Source organism: Malaclemys terrapin, chromosome 6, assembly GCF_027887155.1.
Source record: "Malaclemys terrapin pileata isolate rMalTer1 chromosome 6, rMalTer1.hap1, whole genome shotgun sequence".
Lineage (NCBI taxonomy): Eukaryota > Metazoa > Chordata > Testudines > Emydidae > Malaclemys > Malaclemys terrapin.
In genome coordinates, this window is record NC_071510.1 from 8,246,482 (window position 1) to 8,273,372 (window position 26,891).

The 26,891-nt window shown below is 40.8% G+C and overlaps 1 protein-coding gene across 2 annotated transcripts in view; it reads left to right on the forward strand.

Annotated features, from left to right (window-relative positions):
- DGKQ (diacylglycerol kinase theta) overlaps window positions 1-26,891 on the forward strand; it is a 137,717-nt gene that overhangs the window by 76,422 nt on the left and 34,404 nt on the right. For both annotated transcript variants that reach the window (XM_054031845.1, XM_054031847.1), the window contains 8 exons: window positions 6,789-6,889; window positions 8,391-8,614; window positions 9,931-10,021; window positions 14,878-14,932; window positions 17,252-17,313; window positions 17,617-17,767; window positions 18,821-18,859; window positions 20,686-20,801. In XM_054031845.1, the coding sequence (XP_053887820.1) occupies window positions 6,789-6,889; window positions 8,391-8,614; window positions 9,931-10,021; window positions 14,878-14,932; window positions 17,252-17,313; window positions 17,617-17,767; window positions 18,821-18,859; window positions 20,686-20,801 (839 nt within the window). The remainder of the gene's footprint in view (window positions 1-6,788; window positions 6,890-8,390; window positions 8,615-9,930; window positions 10,022-14,877; window positions 14,933-17,251; window positions 17,314-17,616; window positions 17,768-18,820; window positions 18,860-20,685; window positions 20,802-26,891) is intronic.

The following is a 26,891-nucleotide window of genomic DNA, read 5'->3' on the forward strand; positions in this document are numbered from 1 at the left end:
TACTGACACTTAAGAGTAACAAACATCTTTTGAAAGCTTCTGTTGTGCAGAGTAGAGCTTCAGCCTGGATGATGGCTTTAGTGCCATGCGAAGCTAAAACCTCCTCCTCTGGCTGGATTGTCGGTGTGTGACTATTGAAAAGGCATATGGCATTCTGAGCATCACACACTATCTTCCTTGACTGATTGATTTTATTTTAGCTTTAGGGTTTTATGATTTGGTTTAATGAATTAATAAATTAAGACTGAGTGAAGGTGTGATGGCAACCTATCCGGTTCAGGTTTTTCCTCTGTTTGCAGATTCTCTTCGATCCCCTATGCCAGTCCAGATGCTTAGGTATAATTTGTCCCTGGCAGCAGATGGGGATAGTATGCAAACGTGTTTGGAGGTGTCATCCCCTGTACACAGGGGACTTGCTCGCTGTGTAAGCTCATTGTTGGTATTTCCAGCAGGTGGAGAGATCAGTACTTCTGCTGGCAGATGCAGAGGACTGAAGGGAAAAGAAGGGCTTGTGACCTCAGAAATCCCCCTTGCACTGGGACACCTATACTTTCTAACTGCTTACTGCCTGCTGTGGGACTCAGCGTATCTGACACCCACAGGTTTCCCAGGGAGTAACCAAGAGGACAACACTGGGGTAGCTGCACGTCATGAACATAGGCAGCTGTCAAGGAATACTCTCTCCCTCTTCCATCCCCTCGTTGTGGGGGTGGAGAGGGCTAAATGATCAGGTCCAAAAAACAAGGGGTAAAGTGGGCCTTTGCCCTCATCTGTTGTCCAACAAGACTGCAGCCTGTTTGTCCAGTGGTCCCCAACCTCCAGGTCATGGGGTAGGTCATTGTAATGTGAAAGTGGACATGCCCAGATCAGTTGGCTCCACACTCTGCTTGGGCAAGTGCTGAATCTGTTGCCAGAGAAACTGAGGTGTTTACCGAGGATCTGCGAGTGGGCACTGCACTTTCCAGAGTGGCAAAGGAGAGACTAGATCTCAAAGGGGAGGTTTCACTCTGCTCCACAGACAAGTCAGGTCTTTTTCGAAGAAGACATTTGAGCTCATTACAGTGCTTCACAGGTAGTCCTGGGCGCAGCTTATTCCTCTGGGGCACTGCCCAGATGGCTTCAAAGCCTATGATCCGTGTCCCCTGAAGCTAGAGGGGAACAGAGGAAAGTGGATCAGATGCTGCTCTGACTGGGATCTGCAGTGTTGCTCATGGCAGATGGGTGAAAAAGTTCCATGAGCAGCTGTTAAGGCCCAGGGCGAGCGTGCAGCCCCCACGTGAAAGGCTGGCAGCTCTCACAGCCTTGTGGTCCAAAAATCCCTTAGAGCTGGAGTTTCGGCCTGTCTCATTGGGTGAGACCCAGTAGTGATGAAACGGCCAGTGATATAGTCCGAGAATCAGGATGACCTGGGGAAAGAGGTTGGTTTTTCAAAGGAACAGCAGCATAAAATTCACATGATTCTTGTCAGTTTCATAGCTGCCCAGCTGGGTTTTGAATGGCAGCAATGAAACTGACCAGAGTCTTGCTAATTTCTCCTTGCTGCTGCTTGGCACAGCTGAGAGCAGTAGAAGTACAGGTACTGGAGCAGGCAGGGTACGGGGTAAGGAAGACAGCACTGCAGTTGGTTTGCACTCTGTTCATATCTGGAAAATTTTCTTATTTTTCAAAACCTTAAATTCTGCTGATACTGTTGGATTAGGCTCCTGTGCTTGCCAGGGAAAAGCTTCCCACTCGTCATTGATTGATAGATTTTTTTTTTCCAAGCTGTGCTTAGATTTTTGAAAAGTAAGAAAAGAATAAAAAGGCTCCCGCTATCCACAAGACGCTCAAATGAGGAAAGCTGTTTTGGTTTCACCAAGTATTACATATCCTGTCCCCAAAGAAACTCTGTGTTTCTGAATCAGGTTTCATGGTTTCGTAAACAAGTACCTAACATTGACCTTGCAGTAGCCTCCTGCTTAAAAAACAGCAAAACCAAACCAGTTTTGCTCTTTAAATTGGACAGCTCTGAAAGAAGCCATTGATGGAAAAGATAAAATCAGATTTCAGAAGGTGAAACTATGATTTAGTTGTAAGAACAGACTTGAGGTCTAAAGACTTGAGAATGGGGAAAAAAGTTCTGTTGCAAGGGACTATTTTTATGATGCATCAGTCGATAACTCTCTTATCAGAAATCATCTTATAATTAGTTACATAGTAGAAAGACGAAGCTTTTAGGTTAAACTGTGTGCCAACTTCATTGCACAGTTGATCTTCTTAGCCTTTTCCTTTAACAATGAGAATTGGAGAGGATACTACATGCAGCATCATCTAATATAAATGACAAATATTTAAATAGATTTTCCAAAGGAAAAGAAGTCAGACAAGTTGTATGCAAATTATTTATATAATGCCCCCTTTGTGGTGGGTTTACACACAGATCAGAAGAGAAATATTTGTACAAATGACGAGTTGTGGTAATAAGATGCTGACCGAAGAAAGGATGTCGTATCTAGATGATTGATTTTAATAACAGCTGCATTGAGCATTAGCCTCCGAACGAAAAGTGTGGGATTCATTTCAGAATGGGGACCTGATGGTCAGTCGGGGAAGAGTTGTGTAATTACATACAAATCTTTCTCTTAGAGTACAGTCATTACCACCAAAAAAAAGGTATGTCCCACTCTAAAAAGTGTAACCAAAAAAAAAAAAAGTCCTGTTGAAAGAACTTCCCTGTGCTGACTTGAATCTGGAGAGACATTCTAGTTCTTATTAACTCACAGGGCATTCTGCATACTCCTAGTTAAGTGCTCTTGCATGAGTTCATTTCCAGTAGCTGAAGTGAAGTAAAGCAGACACAGTCTTTCATCAGATTGTAATACCAGAATCAGTCAACATACCTTTTAAGATGGACTATGCCAAATAAATACATTAAAAAAGGATTTCCATTGATCTGAGGACACTTCCAGCCTTTACCATCCATCATTCTATTCCCCAAGCCAGCTGCTGGAAAAAGAATTTGGGCTCTCTTAATGTTGTCAGACAATACACACTATGTCTAGATCGTGTGTTTCTTAAACCAATCTTGGGCACTAGGAGGTTTCTATAAGGTTGTTGCTTAGATACTCATTTTTAAAGCATTCTTCTAGGAAAGAAGAAACTTGAGGTCTGCTTCCAAAGTTCATTCCACTGAGGCAATAGGCAGGAACGAAATCTTCTGCAGAATCAGGGAAGGTGGAGCGCGGTAAGAGGTAGCTCTCGCTGCCGCTTCTCTAAGCATTGTTTGTAATGCAGATGGCTGAACTGGTAGGTTGGCTCAAGTTGTCTTTGAGTTTAGCGTTCTAGTCGCTCTTTTTTTCCTACGGTAAGCACCCACCTTTTCACCCCGTATTTGCTACGTTAACTTGTACCCATTTCCGCCCTGGCAGTGGCTTTAAAAGGGGCTGCAGCCTTTTTGTTCTAGCTCACATGACATACTATGTGGATGCAGTGGAAAGGGCTGAAGCGAACAGAGATGTCCACAGATACAGCCTTTGGCGGCACAAAGTTCAGTGCTGTGATTCCTAAAAGATTTTCTTCTCCTCTTTCTTCCCCCAGGGAGAGACTTCTGCAGGCTTATGGTGAATAGTGGGAATCCTTGAGTCAAAACCCTAACCTTGACGTCTTTATCCTTTCATCAGTCTTCCTACAGCCTTAAGCAGTGCAGAGCCATCTCTATGCCCTGCCCACCTTGCTTCAGAACAGGACCCATCTCCATCGCATCCAAAAAACCAAAAATAAATTCAATACATTTCTCTCTTGTCACGGAAAATCAGAACACGGTACTGATGATGCGTGGTGTACGGTAGCTTAGGGTGGTTGTAAAACATCCATGTAAGAAAGGCAAAATTTGAGCACTTATTGTATTGTCTCATATTGTAGTGATCCTTAACTACTCCTGACAGCTGCTTTGACCGAACTCCTGCCGAGTAGTGAAATGTTCCTCTTGTACGTGCTGCAGAATGTACAGTAGAAGCCCTTGGGTGCTTGTCTTTGGGAGAGTTTGGAGCTCTACTTCAAAATGTGCCTTTTCCCCCGAGCTGTTGGCATGGTGATCGGGTTGTGGTGGATCACAGTTCAGATCCTTCGGTCACAAGTTCCTGCCATTGTCCTGTGCTCAGCTCCTGAAGGACAAATGCTCAGGGCAACATGGATGGACTGCCAAAGGAGCAGCATCCATATTGCCATAGTATGGCAAGAGGGAAGATCCACATGATGGAAGGCCTTTGAGTGAGGGGGAAGTAGCAGGGTGACCCTGAAGAAAAAAGTGTGAGTAAAAGACCAGTTGAAATAAAGACTTCTGTGCAAGGTTAGCATCCCTGCTGTTTAATACAGCCCAGCTCTCCTTGCTTGTCATCACACAGAGTTGGAGAATTTTTATCTCCACGTCTGGTTTCTTTCATAGCCGTAGCAGCCACGGTTGTAACGAGGAGAATAAACAGGACACTCGCAGCCACTCGTACATAAAAGCTTGTGTTCATAAAACATACCTTGTAAAAATGTAATATAAACAAGATCTTGGCGCTTGCACCCATTTTGTACAATATTGCCATCATGAATATCCGAACAGAGTGAGTTGCCGGGCCTGAGAACCAGACTTACATCTGTATTGCTTCTCACTTCCACACTGAGTGGAACTTGTTCATAGTGCGGCCTGGGCGCCTTCACCCGCAGGTATTAAGTGATTCAGTTCTGGGAGTCATGCCCAAAAGACACTGGCAGCACCTTAACAATAACTTTTGTGTTATAATGGGGGGGAGGGTGCAATGGAGAAGCAAAATCTTAGAGGAGGGGAAAACCTAACAAATAGGGTCCTGTCCTCCCCCCTTTCTGCACCTGCCCCCCCCAACTCTCAGGCAATGTGTAGGCTTTACCTCTTCAGAAAAGTGGAAAGGAAATAGAAGTCTTGCCTTTTCTATTGCAGGACATAGGACAAGGGCGAGGGCCATAGAGGGAGAGGCCTTTTGTTGGGACAGATTCCGCCCATTATGAACATAATTTGGTATGGACCATTTGTTCCAAACCAGGCCTGTTAATTGTGGTGGCAGAACATACAGTAGAACCGGAGGTGAACCATAGGATATGCTGTTTCTATGTCTCGGATGGCTCTGAAAGCTTGCAGCAAAATATTGGCGTGCCCAGGTGTATTTTTATTGTCGGCATTGATGGCCTGCCCGTCATTGTCATGTCTGGGTGTGCCTGATTAAAGAGATGAGTTGGGCTGGATATCTCTGCAGGATTCTGCACTTTTATGCCTTGTTTTTGCAGTAGCTAGTTTTTCATTTTACTCATCCATGTCCACCCATCTCATCTGCTATCCTCTTTCTTTGGGAAATTCTAATGGGTTAACACAATAAACGGAACATAGATATGAAGATTATTTGCGGGCAAAACCCCTTGAGTCCTTGCTGTCATACTCTGAACTAATTCCAAGTGAGGGAAGAAGTTGTATACCAGTATAATTAAGTGCACATACATGTATTTCTGTTGAGCTCAGGATTCATTCTTCACATGCCTCATATCAAGGTACAAAAAGGATTACCTTTCAGGCTTTTATTATTTCAATGGTAAAAGGTATTTGCCCACATCCCGTAAAGGTGCCGCTGGGTTTGTGACCATATCAGTGTGTGCTGAATGCCCGAGGAGCGGTTGGTTATGAGATCGGATTGGTTTGAGAATGCTCTGAACATTGCCAGTGAAGAGTGGCCTAGAGTTCAAACTGTAAATCACACCTCTGGAGCAAAAACGGTGTGTCGTTTATGCAGGAAACTGGGTAACAGCCGTGATATATTGCCGGACTTCTCCGTTCATTGGGGACTGTGGAGGGGACTAAATATAACTACCCCCCTATGACCCACACCTCTTCTGTAGTAATGGGATCAGAAGAGTGAAAGGTGTTCCTCAGATTGTAGTCCCTCATTAATGAAACAAATTTGACCCCCACGTTGGAGGTGGCAAGATGAGTCTGTTGGATTGGTGGTCTTATGCAGGCTTAGAAAACCCCCAAAACATTCTGTAAGATTTGTACGCAGAGTTGTTTTAAATGTGTGTAATTAACTAATATTTTTAAAAAATGTTCAGTGGAGGGTATTGGATTCCACCACTACCTCAGTTTTGTGGAGGGCTGAAGCCAAAAGCCTTGATTCTTCACCATTTGGGAAGTATTAGTATGCTGTCTACCTATAGTTCATGATTTGTGCAGTTTTTATTGGAAATTTTAGATTTAAAATATAATGCAGATCAGGAAAACATTTGATTTTTAAAAATTTCTGGGGCAATTTAAAGAACTTAATATAATAATTTAAAATTTTCCTTTTGACATTTAATTGGCTCATAGCCAAACTGGTTATTTTAAACAATGTTTTGTTCTCCAAATCACAGTCATCAGACTTGCCACACCTGTTCTGAAGGCATCAATCTGTTATTTTGGGTTCCATGTTGCTGAATTGGTAAAGATTAGACTAAGGAGATTTGAAATTAAGGGGAAAATAATTAGAAAATCGTGCACAAAACACTTGGATGAAAACTAATGGTGAAATTGCCATTTGAAAGAAATTTTTAGTTCATTTTCCCCTTGTTAAGTTACATTTTAGCCTAACAGCAGGAAAATAAAAGTAAACTTAAGAAAATGCAAATAAATGTTACTCTTTAAAACTGGTTAAAAGCAGACTTTTGTAAGTTGCATTGTCCACTGGTTGCATACACACTTCTTATTGTGACATGACTATATTCAATGTTGTTATTGTAATGTAAACATTTGTTTTCTTTAGGTAAACAAACATTAAAGATATTTGATGGGAATGATGCAGTAAAACGCAATCAATTTCGACTGATTTCCGTTCCAAGGATTGCAAAAAGTGAGGAGGTTGTGGTAAGAGACTCTCAAATGGATAACGACTTTGATAGATTACGTTGGCCTCCAGCTATCCCAGTATACCACGATTGACAAATGTAATGCATCTCACAACGCCGATGACAAAACCTGCTTGTTACCCTAGCTAGAATATTGGAACATAATTTGGTTCTATCCAGCACTGTTGATATTCCTGGTACTTCTGACCATTTTATGAGGTACTGATGTAGATATGCAGACTGCGGAGACTTCATAGATGTATGCAACAACCATTATGTGTTAAGCTGTAACTCGCCTATCCTGTCGAACATTCAAATGTGGTTTTAGTGATAGCTGGGATATTGGCTGGTATACCAGGGTTACTAATGAGCCCCCTATTCGTCTCTCTAAATACATAGTATTTAATGATTTTAACTTCAGTCTGGACAAACCCCAGAGGGTTACACGTACATGAAACAAACTATTTCTTAAGACTGCTGCATATGTCCATTTTTCTGTTTACCAAACAAGGCGTACTAAAATTGTGGTTGAATTAAAAACCCAATGCTCTGCAGAATGAGGGAAAAGACAGAGTGGTAGGTGCTCTTCCTGTGATAGATGCAGGGTGGGAACCTCTCTAGAATATTACCAACGTTTTTCAGCTTCAGTCAGGAAATAACTTCTTATTATATACCCCCTTCTGCATTGATAATGTGCTCAAAATTAACTGAAAATTTGAAAATTGCTCTTGATGATCCACATCCAAATAGTTAAAAAAAGAATATACAGTGCAAAAAAAAAGTGCTCTTTAGGATTGCTTGGTATTTTTCAAACGTAATGATTTTGGCTGTCGTCTTCTCCCAAATAAAAGAAATTCCTAGTTCACAAAAAGTGCCATCCTGGGACATATTTGCTCCAGGGTCTGTGGTGGCCGAAGGTGATGCAGGCTGCGATAGAAGGTCTCTAGTTTTGAAATTGGGCTGTAATGGCACAGGATGGCTACAGAGTTCCCTATGCTGCAGGTGGAGTGGTCTTTACCTGGCCAGGAGAGCCCCAAAGAGGGTGAGTTGGACCTGGGGAACAGAGTGGCTGCGAAGCAGGGATGCTTAGGGCATCCGGGGCTTAAAGTGATCTCTGATTTAAACCTGGATCAAAGGCAGGCAGCGCAGAGAAGTACAACTTACCTCTCCGTACCAGCATGAATCCTGAAGCTGCGTGTCTATTGCGGCTCACTACATTTATATTAAAAGGATACATCGATCAAAATTGCCATCGCTTGACAAAAATACTCCAGGCACCAACAAAAATCTCTATATTTGGATTCTGGTGAGAAATTTCCACTCGTGTTTTTACATCACTAAAACTTCGTTGCGAAACCATGTGCTTATTTTCGATAGTGGCCTGTTGGCTGTTTTTATGTTCCCTTAAAAGAATCTTTTAGAGTAAGTGAACTGACTGCATTTCATAACTGTGTCCCAGCCAGACATCCGTGCCCATTTTCAGAGGCGGGCGACTCACTGTCTTTTCTGTGCCGTTGTAGGAGGCAGCGCTGAGGGCATACTACGTAAACGATGATCAGCAGCACTATGAGCTCCAGACATTTTCTCAGCAGACCTTGTTTTCTGATGACATCATCAACAGGAATGATGCCACTGAAGAAACCAGCCCAGGTCCAGTGTTCAGAGAGGCGGTTCCCGAAGCTTGGATCATCAGAGCCAAATCTAAGGATCACGAAGTAATAAGAATTTATCCCGGTTGGCTGAAGTGAGTGATTTCCTTCTTTTTGCAAGGTTACTCCGCTCAGCCAATTGTGCCTTTTGTTGTGGCCAGGAAAATGTGTTGCAGTCGTTAAAGTTGCACGAGGGTAAAGGAGCACAAAACCCACTACATTGCAAAGATCTGTGTTTGTGTAACAGATATTTCTTTTTTTAGCTTTCATTTTTCTTCATTTCTAGACTCTGACATTAACTATTACATTGATTTAGCCCCCAGTCATGCACGCTTAAGAGTCAACAGGTGCCTTTGCATGATCTGGACAGATCCTGCGTCTTTGTTTAGTTGTAACACGTTAATCCAAGGAAACATAACTTTTTAAGCAAATTGTATCCGTGTACAAATGATGAGTAGAAGCTTTCTTGTGAGAGCTTCATATTTTTTAAAGGGAACGTTAAGATAAAGATATGTATGTTACATTCTTTTCCATGTTAGTAATAGATTAGATCAGGGGTCGGCAACCTTTCAGAAGTGGTGTGCCGAGTCTTCATTTATTCACTCTAATTTAAGGTTTCGCATGCCAGTTAATACATTTTAACGTTTTTAGAAGGTCTTTCTATAAGTCTATAATATATAACTAAACTATTGTTGTATGTAAAGTAAATACGTTTTTTAAAATGTTTAAGAAGTTTCATTTAAAACTAAATTAAAAACCTGACCGGTAGCCAGGACCTGGACAATGTGAGTACCACTGAAAATCAGCTCGTGTGCCGGCTTTGGAATGTGTGCCATAGGTTGCCTACCCTTGGATTAGATGATTAAAACAGTTTTTTTTTTTTAAATCTTATTTATTTTTTACTACTGAAACTGTTTTGCATTTTATTCACCCTCCACAATGAAATAAGACTGATCAGTTTATAGTCACTTCCGTTTTATAGTTCCATCTTTCATCCCAAAGGTTCCCAAATTGTTTGAGTTGTGTGTCTGTCCTTGCTGCTGAGATTGCCAACTCGGTCCCAGTTGTATTGACAAAAACTTTAGTCCATAGTCCTGCAGGTGGGACTGCTCGGACAGAGGCCCATGGGTTTCAGTGAGTCTTCATACAGGCCTACTTGTGTGAAGTCACCAGCAGTATAGAGGCGTCAGTAACTGGTCTCCGGGATAGTCGGTTCCCACCTGTCCAATGTGAGTGGGACTGAGGCTTGTGGACAGCTTAATTTTATCAGCTGGTAACAAGTTTTTTACTGAATGGGGCTGAATTGTAACTGGGATCTTAGAGTAGGAGCTCTCCAGATCCTGGTACAATCTCCTGAGCTAATCCATCTGCATAAGTGATTTTAATTTTAAATATATATTTTTTTGTCTAGGGTGGGAATGGCGTATATCTCTCTACGAATAGATAAGGAAAGCACCACCCAGACAGTAATTAAAGAAGTTCTCCGGCTATTAGGACGGCAGGTAAGCAATATAAAGCTCATCAGCATTTCTTTGTGCTTCGTATGAACTATCCTAACAGTTCATTCAAAAGAAAAAGCATACTTACAAAAATGTATATATTACTTTCCCTCTACCAAATAGTCTTCTTAATGCTCAGCGAATGATAACTCCTGCCTTCCGTGGTGCCAAATTGCAGGTAAAACATTACCTGAGCATAATAAAAAAGACCCACAAGGTGGGTGGGGTAATATATTTTATTGGACTGACTTCCCTTGGTGAGAGAGCTTTCTGACACGGCTACTGCTCTGCATAATACAACAGACCGAATAGCTCTATACTGAAAGCCTCCTCCATTTTTTATGGGCCAAGCAAATTTACTCATGCAAAGAGGAGAATTCTCAATCTAGAGCATACGGCTTTTGTGCTTCTGTATCTCTTGAATATTGAATCAGGCTGATACGCAAGATCAAGTCCTGGTGGAACTGGAGAAAACCTTACATTCTTTTTTGAGTGTCTTCTGCATTGTCCCACTCGTGGGGTGTGCTGACAAGTGCAGGTCAGGTGGTGGAACCTTCTCATAACAGGGCCTGTTGGCACGCTCATGCTTCTCTCCTGTCCCTCCCATCTACATTCCTGAATGTGCTGAGGCCAAGACGATAAAATGGGACATGGCACCCTCAGCTGCCTTAGCATCTTCCATCCACAGCAACAGATGGATGTACATCTATTGGGTTCCTTTGGTGCCAGATCCTTCACTTAGAAGATCGTGGTGCCTTAGTTTACTGTTTCATAGTTAGTGTTAGACTTAGGATAAGTTAACTGTCAAGTTTTATTTTTAGTATAGTTTAGAGAGAGCTGTTTGATTCCATTTACTGGTTCCATGGCAGACCGGAAGTTGAAGAGACCAGGCTTTCAAAGGTGCAGCTCTTGTCCAGCAGTCTTCCTGGCATGGCTGCTCATAATAGAGGTTTGTTGAGTGCTGATGTACTTCGTGATGCTCTGTCTGCAACGTATTCAACGCGAGAGCATGCAAGGAGTTCCAGAACAGGCTGAAAGCCCTACTGTTTGAAGAAGGTTTGGCTGTGAAGCCCCTTGGAGATGGTACCTCTTCAGGGTTCTGATCAGAAGGTGAAAAGTCCAATATCTGTTCTGGACACCTCTGGGTCTCAGAAAAAGGCCACAATGCAGAAAGCTCCGTCTCTGAAATTTTGTTAGGAATGCTGTTTGCAAAGATTGATATAACTCCGTTATAATTTTTTTGTTTCCTAATTGGCCAGTTGCCATCACATCTAATAAAGTTCACTTTCTGTATAAACTAGAAAGTTAAGAAGCATAATGCCTGACTTGAAAGTACGGGTACCAGGGGAGAGTGGGCCAGTTAAAATTAGTTTTGATCTCTAAATAAGTTAAAAGAATTGCTTTACCCAATAGCTGGCCAACTGGGTGTATTCCATAGCGCTCTCAATGTTTGAAGCTCTCTGTGTTTGCTATTTGGGTTAAGATCCGGATTATTTGCAATGGGTGGTGTTGGCAAGGGAAAAGAGTTTATTTTACCTATAGTTCTATTCCAAACCTATAGAATAGCCTTTGCTAAAGGATGTATGCAAAATTCTGGTAGCCGAACAGTGTTTTCACTGCTGCAATTTTCTTGTTCAATAAAGCTCCAGTGTTAGACTGGATTAGAGTGCCCCCAGTCCACTACGGCTTTGAGCTGGCTGGCTTGATAGTACCATAGAAATTTCGGAACAGCTGGTCCACCTTGTTTAATGGGTTTGTACAAAGTATCTGCTTCCACTCTTGATTTTCTTATTCCATAGACATTCTAACATCACCCTCTGTATTCCTGCTAGGGTTTTATCTGAGATAATCGCGGAAAATTTTGACGCAAGAAAATTATCCTTGCCAGAATATTTGTTTTGACTGTGGCTATTCTCCTTGACCAAGGAATTGCATACATCCCTCAGCACTCCAGATCTTTGTTCATGTGCTAAAGCAGTAGTTTGAAGATTAAATCCTAGAGCCCTTCTAGGGTGTTTGAGATTTGAATTCCCAGGTATTTTATATAATTTGTTGCCCCTTTATACCCAAATGTTTTCTGAAGGAGTGACGTCTCAGAGTCTGGCAAATTGTATATTTCAGATTTGCCTTAATTCACTTAAAATCCAGATGCTTTCCCAACATCCTGGATTTCTTTAGAAACTAATTTTAGGGAAATATTTGGTTTAGATACAAAAAAATATTACGTCATTCGCATATAATGCTGTTTTCTGATGTGTTCCTGCAAGATTTAGTCCTCTGATCGATCCATTGTCCCTTATCCTCTGGGCAAAAAACTTGATGGCCAGTGCAAAAAGTAAAGGAGACAACGGACATCCCTGCTTAGTCCCTCTGTGTAACTGAAACGGGAGATTTAACCCCATTAACTCGCAAAGCTGCATTTGGGCTGCTGTGAAGAGCATTATCCATTAAAGGAACCGGAGGCCAAAGTCCATTTGGGACAGGATTTGAAACAAAATGTTCCATTCTATTCTATCAAAGGCTTTCTCTGTGTCTAATGATAACAATGGATTTGTATCTTTTAACAGTGATATGGGCATATAGGAAGTGCAGAAGGAAAAGTCTTTTCCATTGTTAGGGAGAACCACCACAGTAGCTTCTTTCATAGTTTGTGGAAGTTCCTCCCCTAGGTGCTTCTCAAGGGACCCACTAATACCTTCTTAAATATCTTGTAAAATTCAGCTGGAGAGCCATCGGGTCCTAGAGTTTTAGCACTTTTCTTCCTTGCAGTTGCCTCTAGGATTTCTTCTTCTGTTATTTTTTTAATTTAAAGTTTCTTTATCAATTTTGCTTATCTTTGGCAAGCCTGCTACTTCCAGATATTTCTGAATAATTTCAGAGCCCGGAGTATCTGAGGTATAGAGATTTTTATCGGCAGCAAAAGTAACCCATATGTCATTAGTGAGTGTAACTATCTTTTGCTGATTGTCCATCCCACCTATCAAATATTACTCCCACTGGTTCATGATCTGACCATGTAATATTGCCAATTTCTGCAGGTTTTTATCTGCTTCATTAAGGATTTAGAGATTAACGTTACATCTCTTCTAGTATAGAACTGATGATGGTGTGACTAAAATGTGTAATCTCTTTCCCCGGAGAGATTGAATTGTTGGCCCAGCGACTTCAGTGCCGCACCTGCTTCCCTGTCCCTCTTGTGTTTTTTATCAGATCTGTCCTAGTAAGTGTGCAATTGACGTCTCCTCCAAGTGTAATTCCCTCTTTCCCCAAAGTGTTGCCATGTTTTAAAGAAGTCACTGGAGGATTTTAAGAACAGTTTGGACAAACACTTGTCAGGGATGGTCTAGGTTTACTTGGTACTGCCTCTGTGCAGGGGGGCTGGACTAGATGACTTCTCAAGGTCCATTCCAGCCCTACATTTCAATGACTATTTGGTGGAAATATGCAGTCCTGGAGCTAGAATGAACATTCTGACAGCTTCACTAGTTTCCAAAAGCTCAATTCCTTCACGGTAGTGTGTAGTTCTCTGGTTAGCAGCTGTTGTCATATCTCCTGGAGTTCATACTATTGCGTCCTCTGAGAGAGCTCTCTACGTAGCTCTTGGTTTTGGCTAGTTTGAAACACTATGTACATGTGCCATGTACGTTTCCATGGGCAGGAGTGTCTATCCTCTTAGCAGGGGGAATTCTGACTCATGTGAAAGCTCCTGTACAATGTTTCTCATATCCAGCAGGGCAGATGCATTTGTGCATCAACTGGTGATCGATGATTATCCAAAGTTTGTGGATGTTGAAGTCCTTCTTTGAGAGATTCCAAATGCCCTCAGCCTTAATACATAAAGTGAACCTAGGGATTTTAATTAGGGATTTTGTCACTTTCTAGTCAAGACCTGTTAGAAAGGTAGCATGTCCCCAAAAATTCATGACCTATTCCACTAGAGTAATAGTAACACTGAATGTTTGCTTTCACCAGTCCCGTGTAGCAGATGTGTCTAGGACAGTGTTGGACAATCATATTATTAATTTTTTTAATAATAAGGATACCAGCTGTTTTAATCTGATATTCAGGTTTTTAGCTGCCCATTCTGGTGTGTGTACGGGGTGTTCCTCTTCTATTCTGAATGAATGATTCTAGGCAAGGACTAAGGGGTATGTAGATAAGATTCCTTCTCCTCCTCCTCCCCCATCATAATGTGTCAAGACTTTAAACAGTCCCATGTTCATGCAGTAGTGTTTTGCTCCAAGAGTATGGATCTGTGGTGTCAACAGCTGTTAGATAATTAATATAACTTGTTAGTGAAGTCTGCTTCCACTGGTTGGCCTGATGGGCCATTTGTGAGAGCTGTGTACCATTCCCCATTCTGCTCCCTTTGGCGAGATCATCCATGTGGAAATGTTCTAATAGCCCCATCGGCTGCTGAGTGGGGAGAGTTAACTGTACTATTCAGCAGTTGTCTGTCCAGTTGATTTATGGGTTGTGTTGGTAGCTAAGAAATGGGGAAGTTTGAGGCTTTGTGTGGGAGAGACAACGGAAATGGAAAGGAAGGTTTTTCCAGAGAAGGAAAAGTACAATTCAGTATCTTCCATTGTGGTTTTCTTCTGTGGGTGGAAAAAGACAAACTTTTGAACTCCACAGAGCTCTTCTTGAGGCTTTGACCCGAAGAAGAGCTCTGCGGAGCTCCAAAGCTTTTCTCGTTCAGTAAAAGATATTACCTCACCCAGCTTGTGTCTCAAGTTAATTTAAGGTATTTAATTTTCTCGTTCCTGTTAATATTATAATCTAACCACTAAAAGAATACAAAACTCTGGCAAATTTGTTACTTATTAAAATGTACATCTAAATGTGTTGTCTCTTGGCAGTCGGAATGCCTCCAGAATTTCAAACTTCTAGAAGTACTTATGGCCAGTAAGCAAGGTAAATCAAGCATTATTTGCTTTTCTATTTCAATGAATAACTGTAGTTGAGTCCTGTAGTATTCATTTATGTATTTTAATGTTAATACATCCATATTTAATTTTTACAGTTGATCCTCCAATAAATAACAGATACTTGGTGTATAATTATGCTGAAAAATGTTGAAATATTGAATCAGAAATGCTTTTTTTAAATTGTCACCATAAATTTTGTGTTTAGTACTTTACTCTCCCTTCTTTGTACTAAAAGAAAGCATATGGCAAGGTTGTGTTTTCCGAAGAGATGTGCAAATATGAGATTTTTCAGGTTAGTGGCCAAACCAAAAAAATTATGGAGGGGCGGGGAAATCAGTTCAAGTCGAACCAAAATGGAGTTTTGTTTTGATATTTTCCCTCCTCCCCCTGACGAAAAGCAAAAGTTGAAAAAATAGTTTTGGGTTGAAAGTTTTGTTTTGTTTTTGAAGGCTTTATTTTTTTTTTTTTAAGAAAATAGTGAAATTCCAAAACAAAAAGTTGAAACATTTCATTTCAGAAATGCCGAAACAAACTCTTTTGAAGTTACTTAAAATTTTTATTTGACCGAAACAATTTGCCGACATTGACCTGAATTTGTTAATTGTTTTGGTTGACGCCAATCTGCATTTTTTCAGTGGAAAAAATTATTTGCATGAGAAATGTCACCCAGCTGTCTAATTTTCTGATGCATACTTACCCACTGGTGAAAAGGACTGTTTTTTTGGGAGATGCCCTTTGAAGGCAGCTGTTACTTAATTGGGGTCAATAACTTTGCTATTAAAGCAGATCACACGCAGGCCAGTGCAAGGAAGCTTTTAGGTGCTGCTGTTTGGCTATATCTATTCCATGAATAAACCAAGAATTTGAGTTCAGGGACACGTAGGGCCGGATGCTCGGGTCCCTATAGCGGCTGTGTTGCTCTGGTTGGAGGGACGGCCTGGTGGTGAAGAGGCTAGACTGGGACTTCTGATCTGGGTTCAGCCCAGTCCTGCAGGAACTCTGTGGTTGAGCCAGGAGCTAAGGATGTGTCTACACTGCCAAGAAAGGTGTTCTTATTGTGGGTTAAAGTAGCAGTGAAGACATAGCATTCAGGTTAGCAGCTCAAGTTAAAGCCTCTAGGGTTAGGTCTACAGAGCTGCGCACGGCCTAGCCTACCCAAGCGAGCGTGAATCCAGCTCGTGTGGGTAGCAGTAGTAGTGAAGACAGCCCAGTGCTGGCTTCAGTGCAAGTACTACCGGTCTGGCATGGACCCTGGCTATGCATTTGGGTCAGTAGCCTGAGCTGAAGCCCACGATGTACTGTCTTCACTGCTCTTGCTAGTTGCACTAGCTAGCTCGGAGAGGCTAGTACCATGCGTCGCTTTTGCTGCATAGACATACCCTAGGGGAGCTTGGAGTTTAGCTCGTGCTGCTAACCTGAGTAAAAAGCAGAGGTGCTGTGTCTTCACTGCTGTATTACAGGAGTTAGCAAACCCAAGTTCGAAACACCCCTTTTATTTTCAGGGAGATGAACCCTAAGTGACTTGCCCAAGGTGTTTCACTCTCTCTGTATTCCAGTTCCCAATCTGTACAGTGGCAGGATAAATTAAAGCGTATGAAGCACTCGAATACTCTTGTGATGGAGGCCATAGAAATACTTGGGTAGAGTTTTAACATATGATTGTAACTTTCCCTTGTTTTCTTTATAATCATGAATTATGTAATCATAAATCAAAGACTTCATCAAATTATTTCCTCACAGTGCCCTGGGAATGGGGTTTATGTTTTGTATGTTCCTTTGGCTGATGATTTGGTTTTGCAACAGTAGAGCGAAAGGGCTATTGTTTAGGGTCATGCAGAAACCGTGCATCTGTTTGCCACAATGGTAATGTATTAAATGTTGTGGTTAGTGTTTTCTTTTTTTATCTGTCAGGATGAATCATGTTTTTCCCAATCATCTGCTTTCAAATACAGTAATTAGTTTGGTACCAGAGTATTGTTTGGTTGTGATTAGCTGCAAAATGTTATTATCCTTAATATATATATATATATATATGAATAAATAAAGGGTGGGGGTACTTAAAAGCTTTGTGCAAATTAACGGAAGTGCAATTTAAATCCTCCTCAGAGTTTTGCTGCTGAATATGGCTTGTAGCTTGTGTGTTCATATTTCTACTTGTGTTTAATATTAAAGAAAGTGGTAAAACGTAGGTCAAGGCATTAATTTCCCTAAACCAGTCATTTTTATTTGCTTTTGCTTTCATTTGAGTTATGTCATAATTCAGACTTTTTAAAGAAAAACACTATCGTTGCTTTTCTTTCTCTAGTTCAGCGAATGGTGCTGGATGACCAGGAGATGATCCTGAGCAGACTTAGGGACATAAGAAAGGTAAACAAGTAAAGAAATAATCAATCTGGTTTGTGCTTTCTGATCAGTTGGGGGTCATTTTTTTCTCAATTTCTGGGTAATTTTAATTTTCATTAAACTGAGGAGCTGCAGCTTCTATGTAAGCTCCTAAACAGAACAGTCAGGTTTCGGAGCGAAGTTTTTGTAATTTGTAATTCTTTCCGAGCACAAAGTTCTGGTAGCGAGTGGCATTGCTTCAGAGCTACATCGATTTTTTTTTTATGACGTGTTTTTCCCCTGCTATATAACGTGTTGTAGCATGACTAGTTGATTTCTTTTTTCTAGACTTCAATACGTCAGATGAATCAGACAAGATTTTACATTGTAGAAAATAATAAATCTGTCGTGCGGGTAAATTTGTTTGTGGGTGGCTTGCCACCTCAGCTCTCTGCTGAAGAATACACTAACATCCTCAAGGATGACTTAGCTATCAAAAGTAAGTCAAATAGTGTTATCTTTGGACTGCAAGGACTTGATTTCACTGTCTATTCCTATGTATAGAATAACATGCTATAGTAAAATTGTGTTCCTTCTCTTCCAATTTTGCTTATGTACATTTGTGACTCCTTTGTTGGCAAATGTTGTCTTTTAAAAATCACAATTTTTTTTCTTGTTACGTTTTATCTGAAATAGTGACATTTCCCCTCTGCTTTTACCTTCAGAGCTCTGCAAATCTGTGGATATCCACTTTATATCCGTGGGTCATTTTTGCAAATCTGATGCGGATACAAATTTTGTATCTGCGCAGGGCTGTATTTATCTTAACATACTGACGGTTCTGTATAAGAAATAAAAATGTATGTGACAGCTTGCTTTTTGTTCAGAGGATGGTCAGTAAGGCACTTGGGTTGCCTTTATATATATATTTGGTTACACTGACCTTTTTAGCTGTTTTTCTAAAAGTATTATTACTTTCTGTTTAAACAACACAGGTAAATTCTAAATGAGTGCATTCTCTTTAAAAGTAACCAGCTGAAAGTCAGTTTTTTATCAAAGAATATGTAAGCTTATATTAATCGTTTCCCAAGAATAGTACCTGGGATTTAACTTCCTTTAAGAAGGTAAATTGAGTGATGTTAACAGATACCTTAACGCTACCTGTCATATGGCTTGTGTGCTGTATTAGTTCAAATTGTGGCAACACAATTTAATTCAGAAGTGAAAAGGGGGGGGAGTACATTTAATAATTTTGTCTTTATTACAGCGAATATATTCTATCTACACTACTGAAAATTCACTTTGTCCCTTTCTACAGTAAACAAATTTATCTTTTCTTATAGCTTTTACTTTTCAAAGTTGTTTTTTACTTATACAAAGTTTGAAAAACAACCACCAACTTTTAAGGTGACTTTGGAAGAGGGAAAGTGTTAATTGGGGATGCTATCTGTTTTTTGCAATTTTAAAAAGTTTTTGATTTGAAATCAGTGCTTTTAAAATTTACTGTTCGTCTACCCGAAGTCTGAAGTACATTCTCTTTTAATCTTTGCAGCAAATCTGCTTTCTTTGAGTCATGTTTACTCAGTGCAAGGTAAGCCTCTAACGTTTTAAACTGAGTTCAGTATTGTAAAAACATACCAACTTCAGCAAGTCAGTCACATGCTAAAAGCTCAAACATAAAAGAATATATTAGAGATCTTATCATCTAAAGAAAAAGTCTTTAAAAATCAGATGTAAAACGTCGTAGCATATTTATATAAGCCACAATATGTTTTATTAGAACTTTGTTTTTTATAAGGTGGCTTCATGCCTTGTATGAATGTGATGAAGTTTTGAATGTTAATTTCAAGCAGCTAGGAGAGTCAGTTGTTGCAGGCAAAACCATACATCCACTTCTCATTTTCTTCTTTCAAAAAATAAGATATTGGAATTTGTTTCTGTTGTTAAACTTAAAAAAATGGAATTTCAAGCTCTGTGTTTCACAGATCCAGCATTTTGGCTTTAATAAGTCCACTGGAGGGAGATGAGGCTAATCTGTTATCTTTGGAAAATTCTTACTTTAGTTTGTTAGATACTCTTCCACTGGACACACACGTTTTCTTTGAGATGTTGCTTTGCTACTGGTGTTAAAGAATGAAGTTTATTTCATCCTGAGGTGAAGGAAATTGGGGAAGTAAGAAACACCTCCAAAACCACTAGAACATTTAGCATCCGGAGTGCTGCAACCTGACAGCTACGCATCTGTATTCTTAGTATCCTCAACCATGGAATAGAAAAGACTTCCTTTAGCTTTTATCCATCTGCCACCAAATGATGATTCATAAAAGCTTATTTTCAAATGCATCGTCCAGTCTCAATTTCAAATGACTGCATTAGTGGGGCGTCAGTGACTTAATTTGGGAGGTTAAGGCCTACAATACTGTGGAATAATCTTCAGAAAATGTTCCTGATATCCTGTTTAGATACTCCTTTGCCAGTTGCATTCCACTAATCCATACCCAAAAGCCCATGTTTACTGCCGAGGTACCAGTTATACCCCTGTGGGGCTGGGAAACACGGATGTTTTCCCTCATAAAGACCATTGGAACCCCCTGGGATGTTTTTGAACAACTCCTTTCCCTTTTTTGTATTTGCAGCATGGAAAATAATTGTAGGTTATGATCCTCCTCTTACCCATAGTTTGTTTTAAATCCAGTTTACATGTAGGTGTTTTACAGAGATCTCTGCTCATGAATTAATCCATGTCATCATTTTTATGGCTGTTTGAAGTTTGTTCAGTTCCTGAATATTTTTCTATTTCCGAGACTCTCTCAATGGGGTGGGAAGCTCTAGGTGGGAGTCAGACCTTCCTGGACCATGGTATGATGGCTCTTAAGAAGCAGCCAAAATTCCATAGAATTTTTTTCTTTTTCTTTTAGCCACGATATTGTTTGGCAAGCTCATAGCTAACCTGTTAGCCATGGTCCTTCCTTGTTTTGTTTGGCATTATTGGTTCCAATAGTTCGTTCACACTAAACAGCTGATTTCTTTTGCCTGAATTTTTTTTCTGACTAGATGGATTTTTTCCCAACCTGCTCAGATATCTAAGCTCCTTTTATATTCTTTCTCTGACCTCTCTAATTTTTGTAACACCCCGTCAGTTTTGCCCAGCACTAGTGAGTGGATCTTTCTCAACAATGTTCCCAGGTGGCTTGGTCTGGTTTTTCCTTTCTTTTCTGTGTTGATGGATTTTTGAATTAAATACAAATAGGACTTTGCATTCTTGGCAACCAGTTTATTGTAGTGGATGACTTTCTTATATTTTCTGAAGTACCATAAAACTATTTTCTTTCATGGTAATCTGTTTTTCCTTATCTTAACTTCATAGTAAGCTAGTTTATTTGCAACTAAAGAATCACTTAAATACATTTGTTACAGGTGCTGTTGTACTTGAAATGTCTTGTTTTTCTGAAGCTGAAAGAATATATATGGTAGCTAAAGATACAACGGTCAATGACAAACAACTTACTGCTGCTGTGATTCCTGAAGTTCTGGTAAGATCTTTAGGTTACATCCTGTGTAAGAAAAAGTCAGACTCTCTTTTGAGAGAGAGTGGAGTGAAAATTGTTTGATATTTAAAGGGACGGGTGGACAAAAATAGACTGAAATTGAGCTTTTGTAAACATTCGGATAAAGAATAGAGAAAGAGCCTGTATTGTATGTCCCTGATGTACATCTGTGTATGAATGGCTGCTTGTTCCGTTGATACTGATCATGAAGTGCTGAACGGTGATGTGAGTGTAGTTACAAAGCTATAAAGGAGCGAAAAGCAATTTTAATTCTTTTCCCTAAATTCTTTCTACTATCACTAAAATTTGATGGAATCCCTTTACTTTTAATAGCAGTTTGCTGTAACATCTACATTGAAGTTACTTCAGTGTTTAAACTTGGTTCCTGGGTAGTTCTGGGATAGCCCCACCCACTCGTGGGTGATCTCCCCTATGCTGAGTGGCTGAATTCCCTGGTTTGGGAGAGGGGTGGGAGTGCACATGCACGTTTACCAACTTGTACCCTGTATACTGTATTGTTGGGCTGCCTCCCAGGAGGAGTCTTGTCACCCTCTCCCTCCTGAGGGAGGAACAGGAGGGCCAAGGAATCTTAGGATAAGCTGGGCTCTAGGACACTGCATGGTGGGGGGGTCCCAGAGCCGAAGCCCAAACATCTACACCGCAATTAAACAGCCCATTAGCCGAAGCTCCATGAGCCTGGGTCTGCTGGCACTGGCCAGCAGTGGGGGTCTAATTGCATTGTAGACATACGCTTTGTTCCTTCTTCGAGTGACCTCTGCATGTTCTTACTCATGGGATGGCTGACGGCGCAGCTTGGCCATGCTGTAAACGTGCAGAGTTCATTCTGAGCTCTGGTTGCAGGTGAAATCACCTTCTTTTTTATATCTAGAACTAATGACATCAACAAATATTTCAATTATAATTTAATCTGTAGACGTTAGCTGACCTCTCTAGCATTCCAGTAAACAGCACAAAAAGTAGGTTAAACTGAAGCTGCTATCTTTCTTCAAAGCCATTGAAATATGTCACCTTGCAGAGAGTCTGTTTCTTTGCTCTTCCCTTGCCAGGCATGAGAGGCTGGCAATGCAGAAGGCTAGACGCTTTCCGTGGGAGGAAAGTGCATCGTGTGCTGTTTTGTGACCATCCTGACTGGTACTTAGGATGGGCTCTGGAGAGGTTTTTTAAAGGGCCCTGCCTGAAAGAGAAATGGAAGAGAGTTAACTCAACGCTGTGCTTTTTAACCCAGGCAAAGTGAGAGTTCTGTGGTAAAGCTTATGACATACGTCATTTACTTGGTTACCGTTTAATATCCATAATTCAATAAACTTCAGTGAAATACCCTTAATGAAGTGATGTGGTGAATTCTTCATCACTTGAAGACTTTAGAAGAGGATTGGTTGTCTTTCTAAAAGACATACTGTAGCTCAAGCGGAAGTTGTGGGCTAGGTGCAGGAATCATTTGGTGAAATTCCCTGGCCTGTGTTGTGAAGGAGGTCAGAATAGATGATCCTAAAGGGCCTTTCTGGTCTTAAAATCTGTGACTCTACGGAAGTGCTTTATTTGGTACTGATTGACCAATAACTTTTCTGCTCCAAACTGCAAGTCATCTCAGAAAATATCAATTGACTTGAAAAGGACAGCATGTCATCCTCTTTGTGCCGCCAAATAAATATTCCTAACAATGTTTTTAATTTGTAATAGTTTTCAGATTCTAACGAGCTATTGAGGTGAGGTGGGGGGAAAGCAGTACAGCGAGATTATTTTAAAACAGCATAGTTGATGTAGGACCTAGATGAAAAAAATGTGGTGTGATCATTTTCTGCAGAGCCGTCAGAGGGCATACACATGATATAACATATCCTCTTTCCAGAGATGTGTTGACATCCTCAGCACCGCAGCTAAATAAAATGATGTTAGTTTCAAGCTTCTTTAGAATTACAGAAAAAAATCAATGTTTGCCAAATTATACAAAATTAATAGGAAAAAATGTGTGTTTCTATGAGGGTAATGCAAACAATGGCTTAAAATAAAAGAATCTTTGTTTAAAGTTGCTTTTGAAATAATGTAGATAATGTGACAGCAGTTATGAAACACAGCATAAGTCACAAATGACTTTGTGTAAGTCTATAAAGAGTATTGTGTAGTTATTAAAAAGGAACAGTGCTTTAACCACCTACAAATCTGAAGTCCTCCACTTCTATAGAAGAGAAGTTATTAGAATGAGTCGTCTTAGACCATTTTTTCTCAAAAATGTGTGCCTTCAAAAAGCTCTATGAAGGGAAGCTTTGTGTAGGCATGAAACTAATGACAATCTGAAAGGGCATTTGTTTGAAACTTTCCAATTCCTCCCCCCCCCCCCCCCCCCCCAAAAAAAAAAATCTTTGCAAGCCCCATCCAATACTCCTTACATGAGCAATATGCCCCATGAAATTACTGGATATTTTTCTAGAGAAAAATCAATTTGCTTGTGTTCTAAATCTCCATTGGTCTCAAAAGGGATAAAAACAAAGTTGGTCGTTTTTTGGTTGTTGGCCTTCACAGGTTAAATAGGTAAGTGCTGGGCAGTCTATATGGGCAGGAGGGATAGCTCAGTGGTTTGAGCAGTGGCCTGCTAAGCCGAGGGTTGTGAGTTCAATCCTCGAGGGGGCCACTTAGGGATTGGGGGCAAAAATCTGTCTGGGGATTGGTCCTGCTTTGAGCAGGGGGTTGGACTAGATGACCTCCGGAGGTCCCTCAGACATTCTATGATTCTATGACTGTACTCTGAAACGTTTACCTGGCTAGGCTCGCTGTGTCTCAGGGTTCCTGACATTATATAGAATAGCGCTGAGCCCTCTGAAGTCAGGAATATAGATCCTGATGCTTATCCTAAAATGCAAGTTCTATCTAGAAACCCTGGGCTCATTGGCACTATCAGGCTGCACTTCTGATAGGTAGGAAGATTTACAATAAATTCTGAAATGATAGAAAATGGATTGCTTCTGCTCAGTAATCTCTAAAATGAAACTTACTTTAGTAGTTAACATTGAGAGTTTCAAGCCATCTAACGTGGAAAGTAGCTTGCGTTGCTCATTGTTTACCTAGAGTAAACTATCAAGAACTTCAAGTAAGATTTTGTTCTTTTTTTATAATTGTATGTGATCTTTTAGCCCTGCACACAGCTGTGGGAAATACTTGTATAAAAATTTAGTACTGTACCAAACAATATTGTATTTGTTTTTCCTCTGTCACTGTTGCGGGAGTGGGAAGAATTGACTGACTAAAATGAGAATGGAGCAAAATTTAGTCCCAGAAAAGGAACGTGGTTCGAAACGAGAAACTGTCAGATTTTCAATTTTGACCTAAAAGTCGTGAGCCGTTTTTGTAAAGTTGTAACTTAATAATAAAAAACGCTGCAACGTCTCTAATCTTGAAGGCTAGTTATCATTTGGCACAAAAGTAAACAGTAAAACTTGGTGTCTCCTCTCAGATTTATTCTTTGCATATTATAAAAGCAAAACTATTCATTTATGCCATTTGAGATGCCTTTTAAAAATAAGGCCCTGTCTAAACTCATGGCTCTTGTGAGCTTTTCATGAAAGTTTGTCTGAGATATATTTTTCCCTGGTTTATCTTGATTAAAAATAAAGTTTAAATACAACATTCATTAGAATGGTTCTCATTGCTTCTCACACAGACAGACCGGTAGGATTGGCCTACCTTTGTATGTTGTGTCCTTGCTACCTCACTATATTTGACTTAGGGATTTTGTTAAATAAAGTTTATTTCAGAATATTTAAGTAAAATAAAATATTTTGTTCTTTAATTAACGTGTGAACAACAGTACAGCATGTTGCAGAACAACATTTTCTTGTACTGCATACAATGCCTGCCTAGAATCATAGGGTTAGAATGGACCGCAAGGGTCATCCAATCCAACCCCCTGCCAAGATGGAGGATTTGTTGTGTCTAAACCAGTGGTCCCCAAACTTTTTACGTCACCCCACCCCTTATCCCTGTCCATGCCTCTCCCCTCGCCCCATGGCTGGGAGCGGGGCCAAGGCTCTGGAAGGGAGAGGCGATGCGGACAAGGGTAAGGGGGCTGAGGCTGGGGTCATAGCTGGAGGAGGGGGCGGGAGCTGAGCTTCTACCAGGGGCTGAAGTCAGCAGCCGGTGCCCCAGGCCAGCAGCCGGCTCTTGGGCAGGGCCAGGACTCTGGGCGCAGGGCCAGGAGCAGAGTTGGGTGGCGCTCCCTCCCCGCCCCTGTGGGGACTGGCCTAGGCTTCAGCTGCACCCCCCGAACATTCCTGCCTGCTCCCCATAGATTGGGGACCTCTGGTCTAAACCATCCAGGACAGATAGCTATTAAGTCGTCTCTTGAAAACCTGCAGTGAAGGAACTTCCACAACCTCCCTAGGCAGTTTGATCCACACTCCTACTGTTCTTACAGTTCAGAAGTTTTTCCTGAGATTTCATCTAAATCTGCTGTGCTGTAGTTTGAACCCATTGCCTCTTGTCCTGCCCTCTGTGGCAAGAGCGAACAATTTTTCACCATCTTTTTTATTGCAGCCTTTCAAATATTTAGCAATGGAGCGCTTGTATCCCATTACATCTAGTGTTCTCTTCTGAGTGAAGAGTAGAGATGGCAGATAGATGAGAGAATTGCTGGTCAGCAACCAGGCAAACGGATGTTTGATTAGCAGTTTATTTTGGTCTACATACTGGGAAAGTTTATCCATTTCTATGTCTGTAGTTAATCTCTCCAATAAATACTGAGCAACTGAGAAGACATCAGAAGTACATCTCAAGACCAGGTTTTTACAGGGCACTTGGGGCAGTACCATCTTATGTTCGTACAGTGCTTGGGCCCCACTCCTGATGGGGCTCAGTAGGTATTACTGAAGTATACATCTTAATAATAAGGATAATGAACAAATATCAAATTCAGTTGTGGTCGCTTTAAATGGAATTATTTTCCCTTGTGCCATGGATACCTGAACCCTGACTTGCTGGACCTGCATGCAAACTAAAATCTTAAACTAGTTGAATATAATGTTGTTGTGTGGACAAATAACTCTTTAAAAACAAATGTAGAGAGGGGATAAGGAATCGTGGTTGAAGTGTGACCGTAGGCAAGGAAATAATATGTATAGGAGCCAGTTTGGCCTAAAAATATTGTGCTGAGTCATAAATCGCAGTAAGTGTTTAGACAAATGTGTTCACCAGCAGAATTTGGCCATCCTGGCGAGCAGAGGCAGTAATAATGCCCCTCATAGCCAAATTATTGCAGCAGGTTCATTCTAGCCTCCCCATCCCATTGCAACATTATAAAAATATACACAAACCTCTACGCAGCCTCTTGTCAGGTGTTACCGACCTGTTAAGTACAATATGCTAAGATGACCCCTCTTACCTGGACCCAGGAATATGGGGATCCAAACTCTGGGAATCCTAAGTACCTTTCTCACGCAGCTGCTGCAGAGAATACATATGAAAATGCCTACTTTGATTGCAGAGCTGAGTTTTCTGGTCTGCATCTCCTGGATAAAGTTTGCAGCACAGAACACTTTGTATTCATTTGCTGTTAGGTATTCCATTCTGCCACCACCAGACACGGCTATGCCCGATATTCAGCAGAAATGGGATTAGAATGAATAACAAATCTGTCAGAGCACAAAACTACGTCCTACTAATCCTGTCAAATAAAACAACCTGTAGTGACTGCCACAGCATGTAAGTCACGCCCCTCCAGCTATCTTTGGGGGGATAAGGAATAAATTTCTGACTAAAAACCAGCCAACGCGAAACCGCTCTGCAAATTTCACTTTTCAAGCATCATACCAAAGTCGGGATAAAGAAAAAAAACATCCTACACAAGACTGTGTGAGTCACATATTCCATTCTACGAAGTAACAAACCGTAATGCATATTTTCCCATTTGGCCTTCACTAAGGGATTAAAAAAATTCTGCAATGCCAGGGTGACCAGTGCACAGTCACGTGCACCAATAACAAAAGGAGACATGTGCCTCTTAGAACCCAGTGAAGCTATGCTTCCAAATACTGACCAGGGTAACCAGTTTGCACAGAACTATTT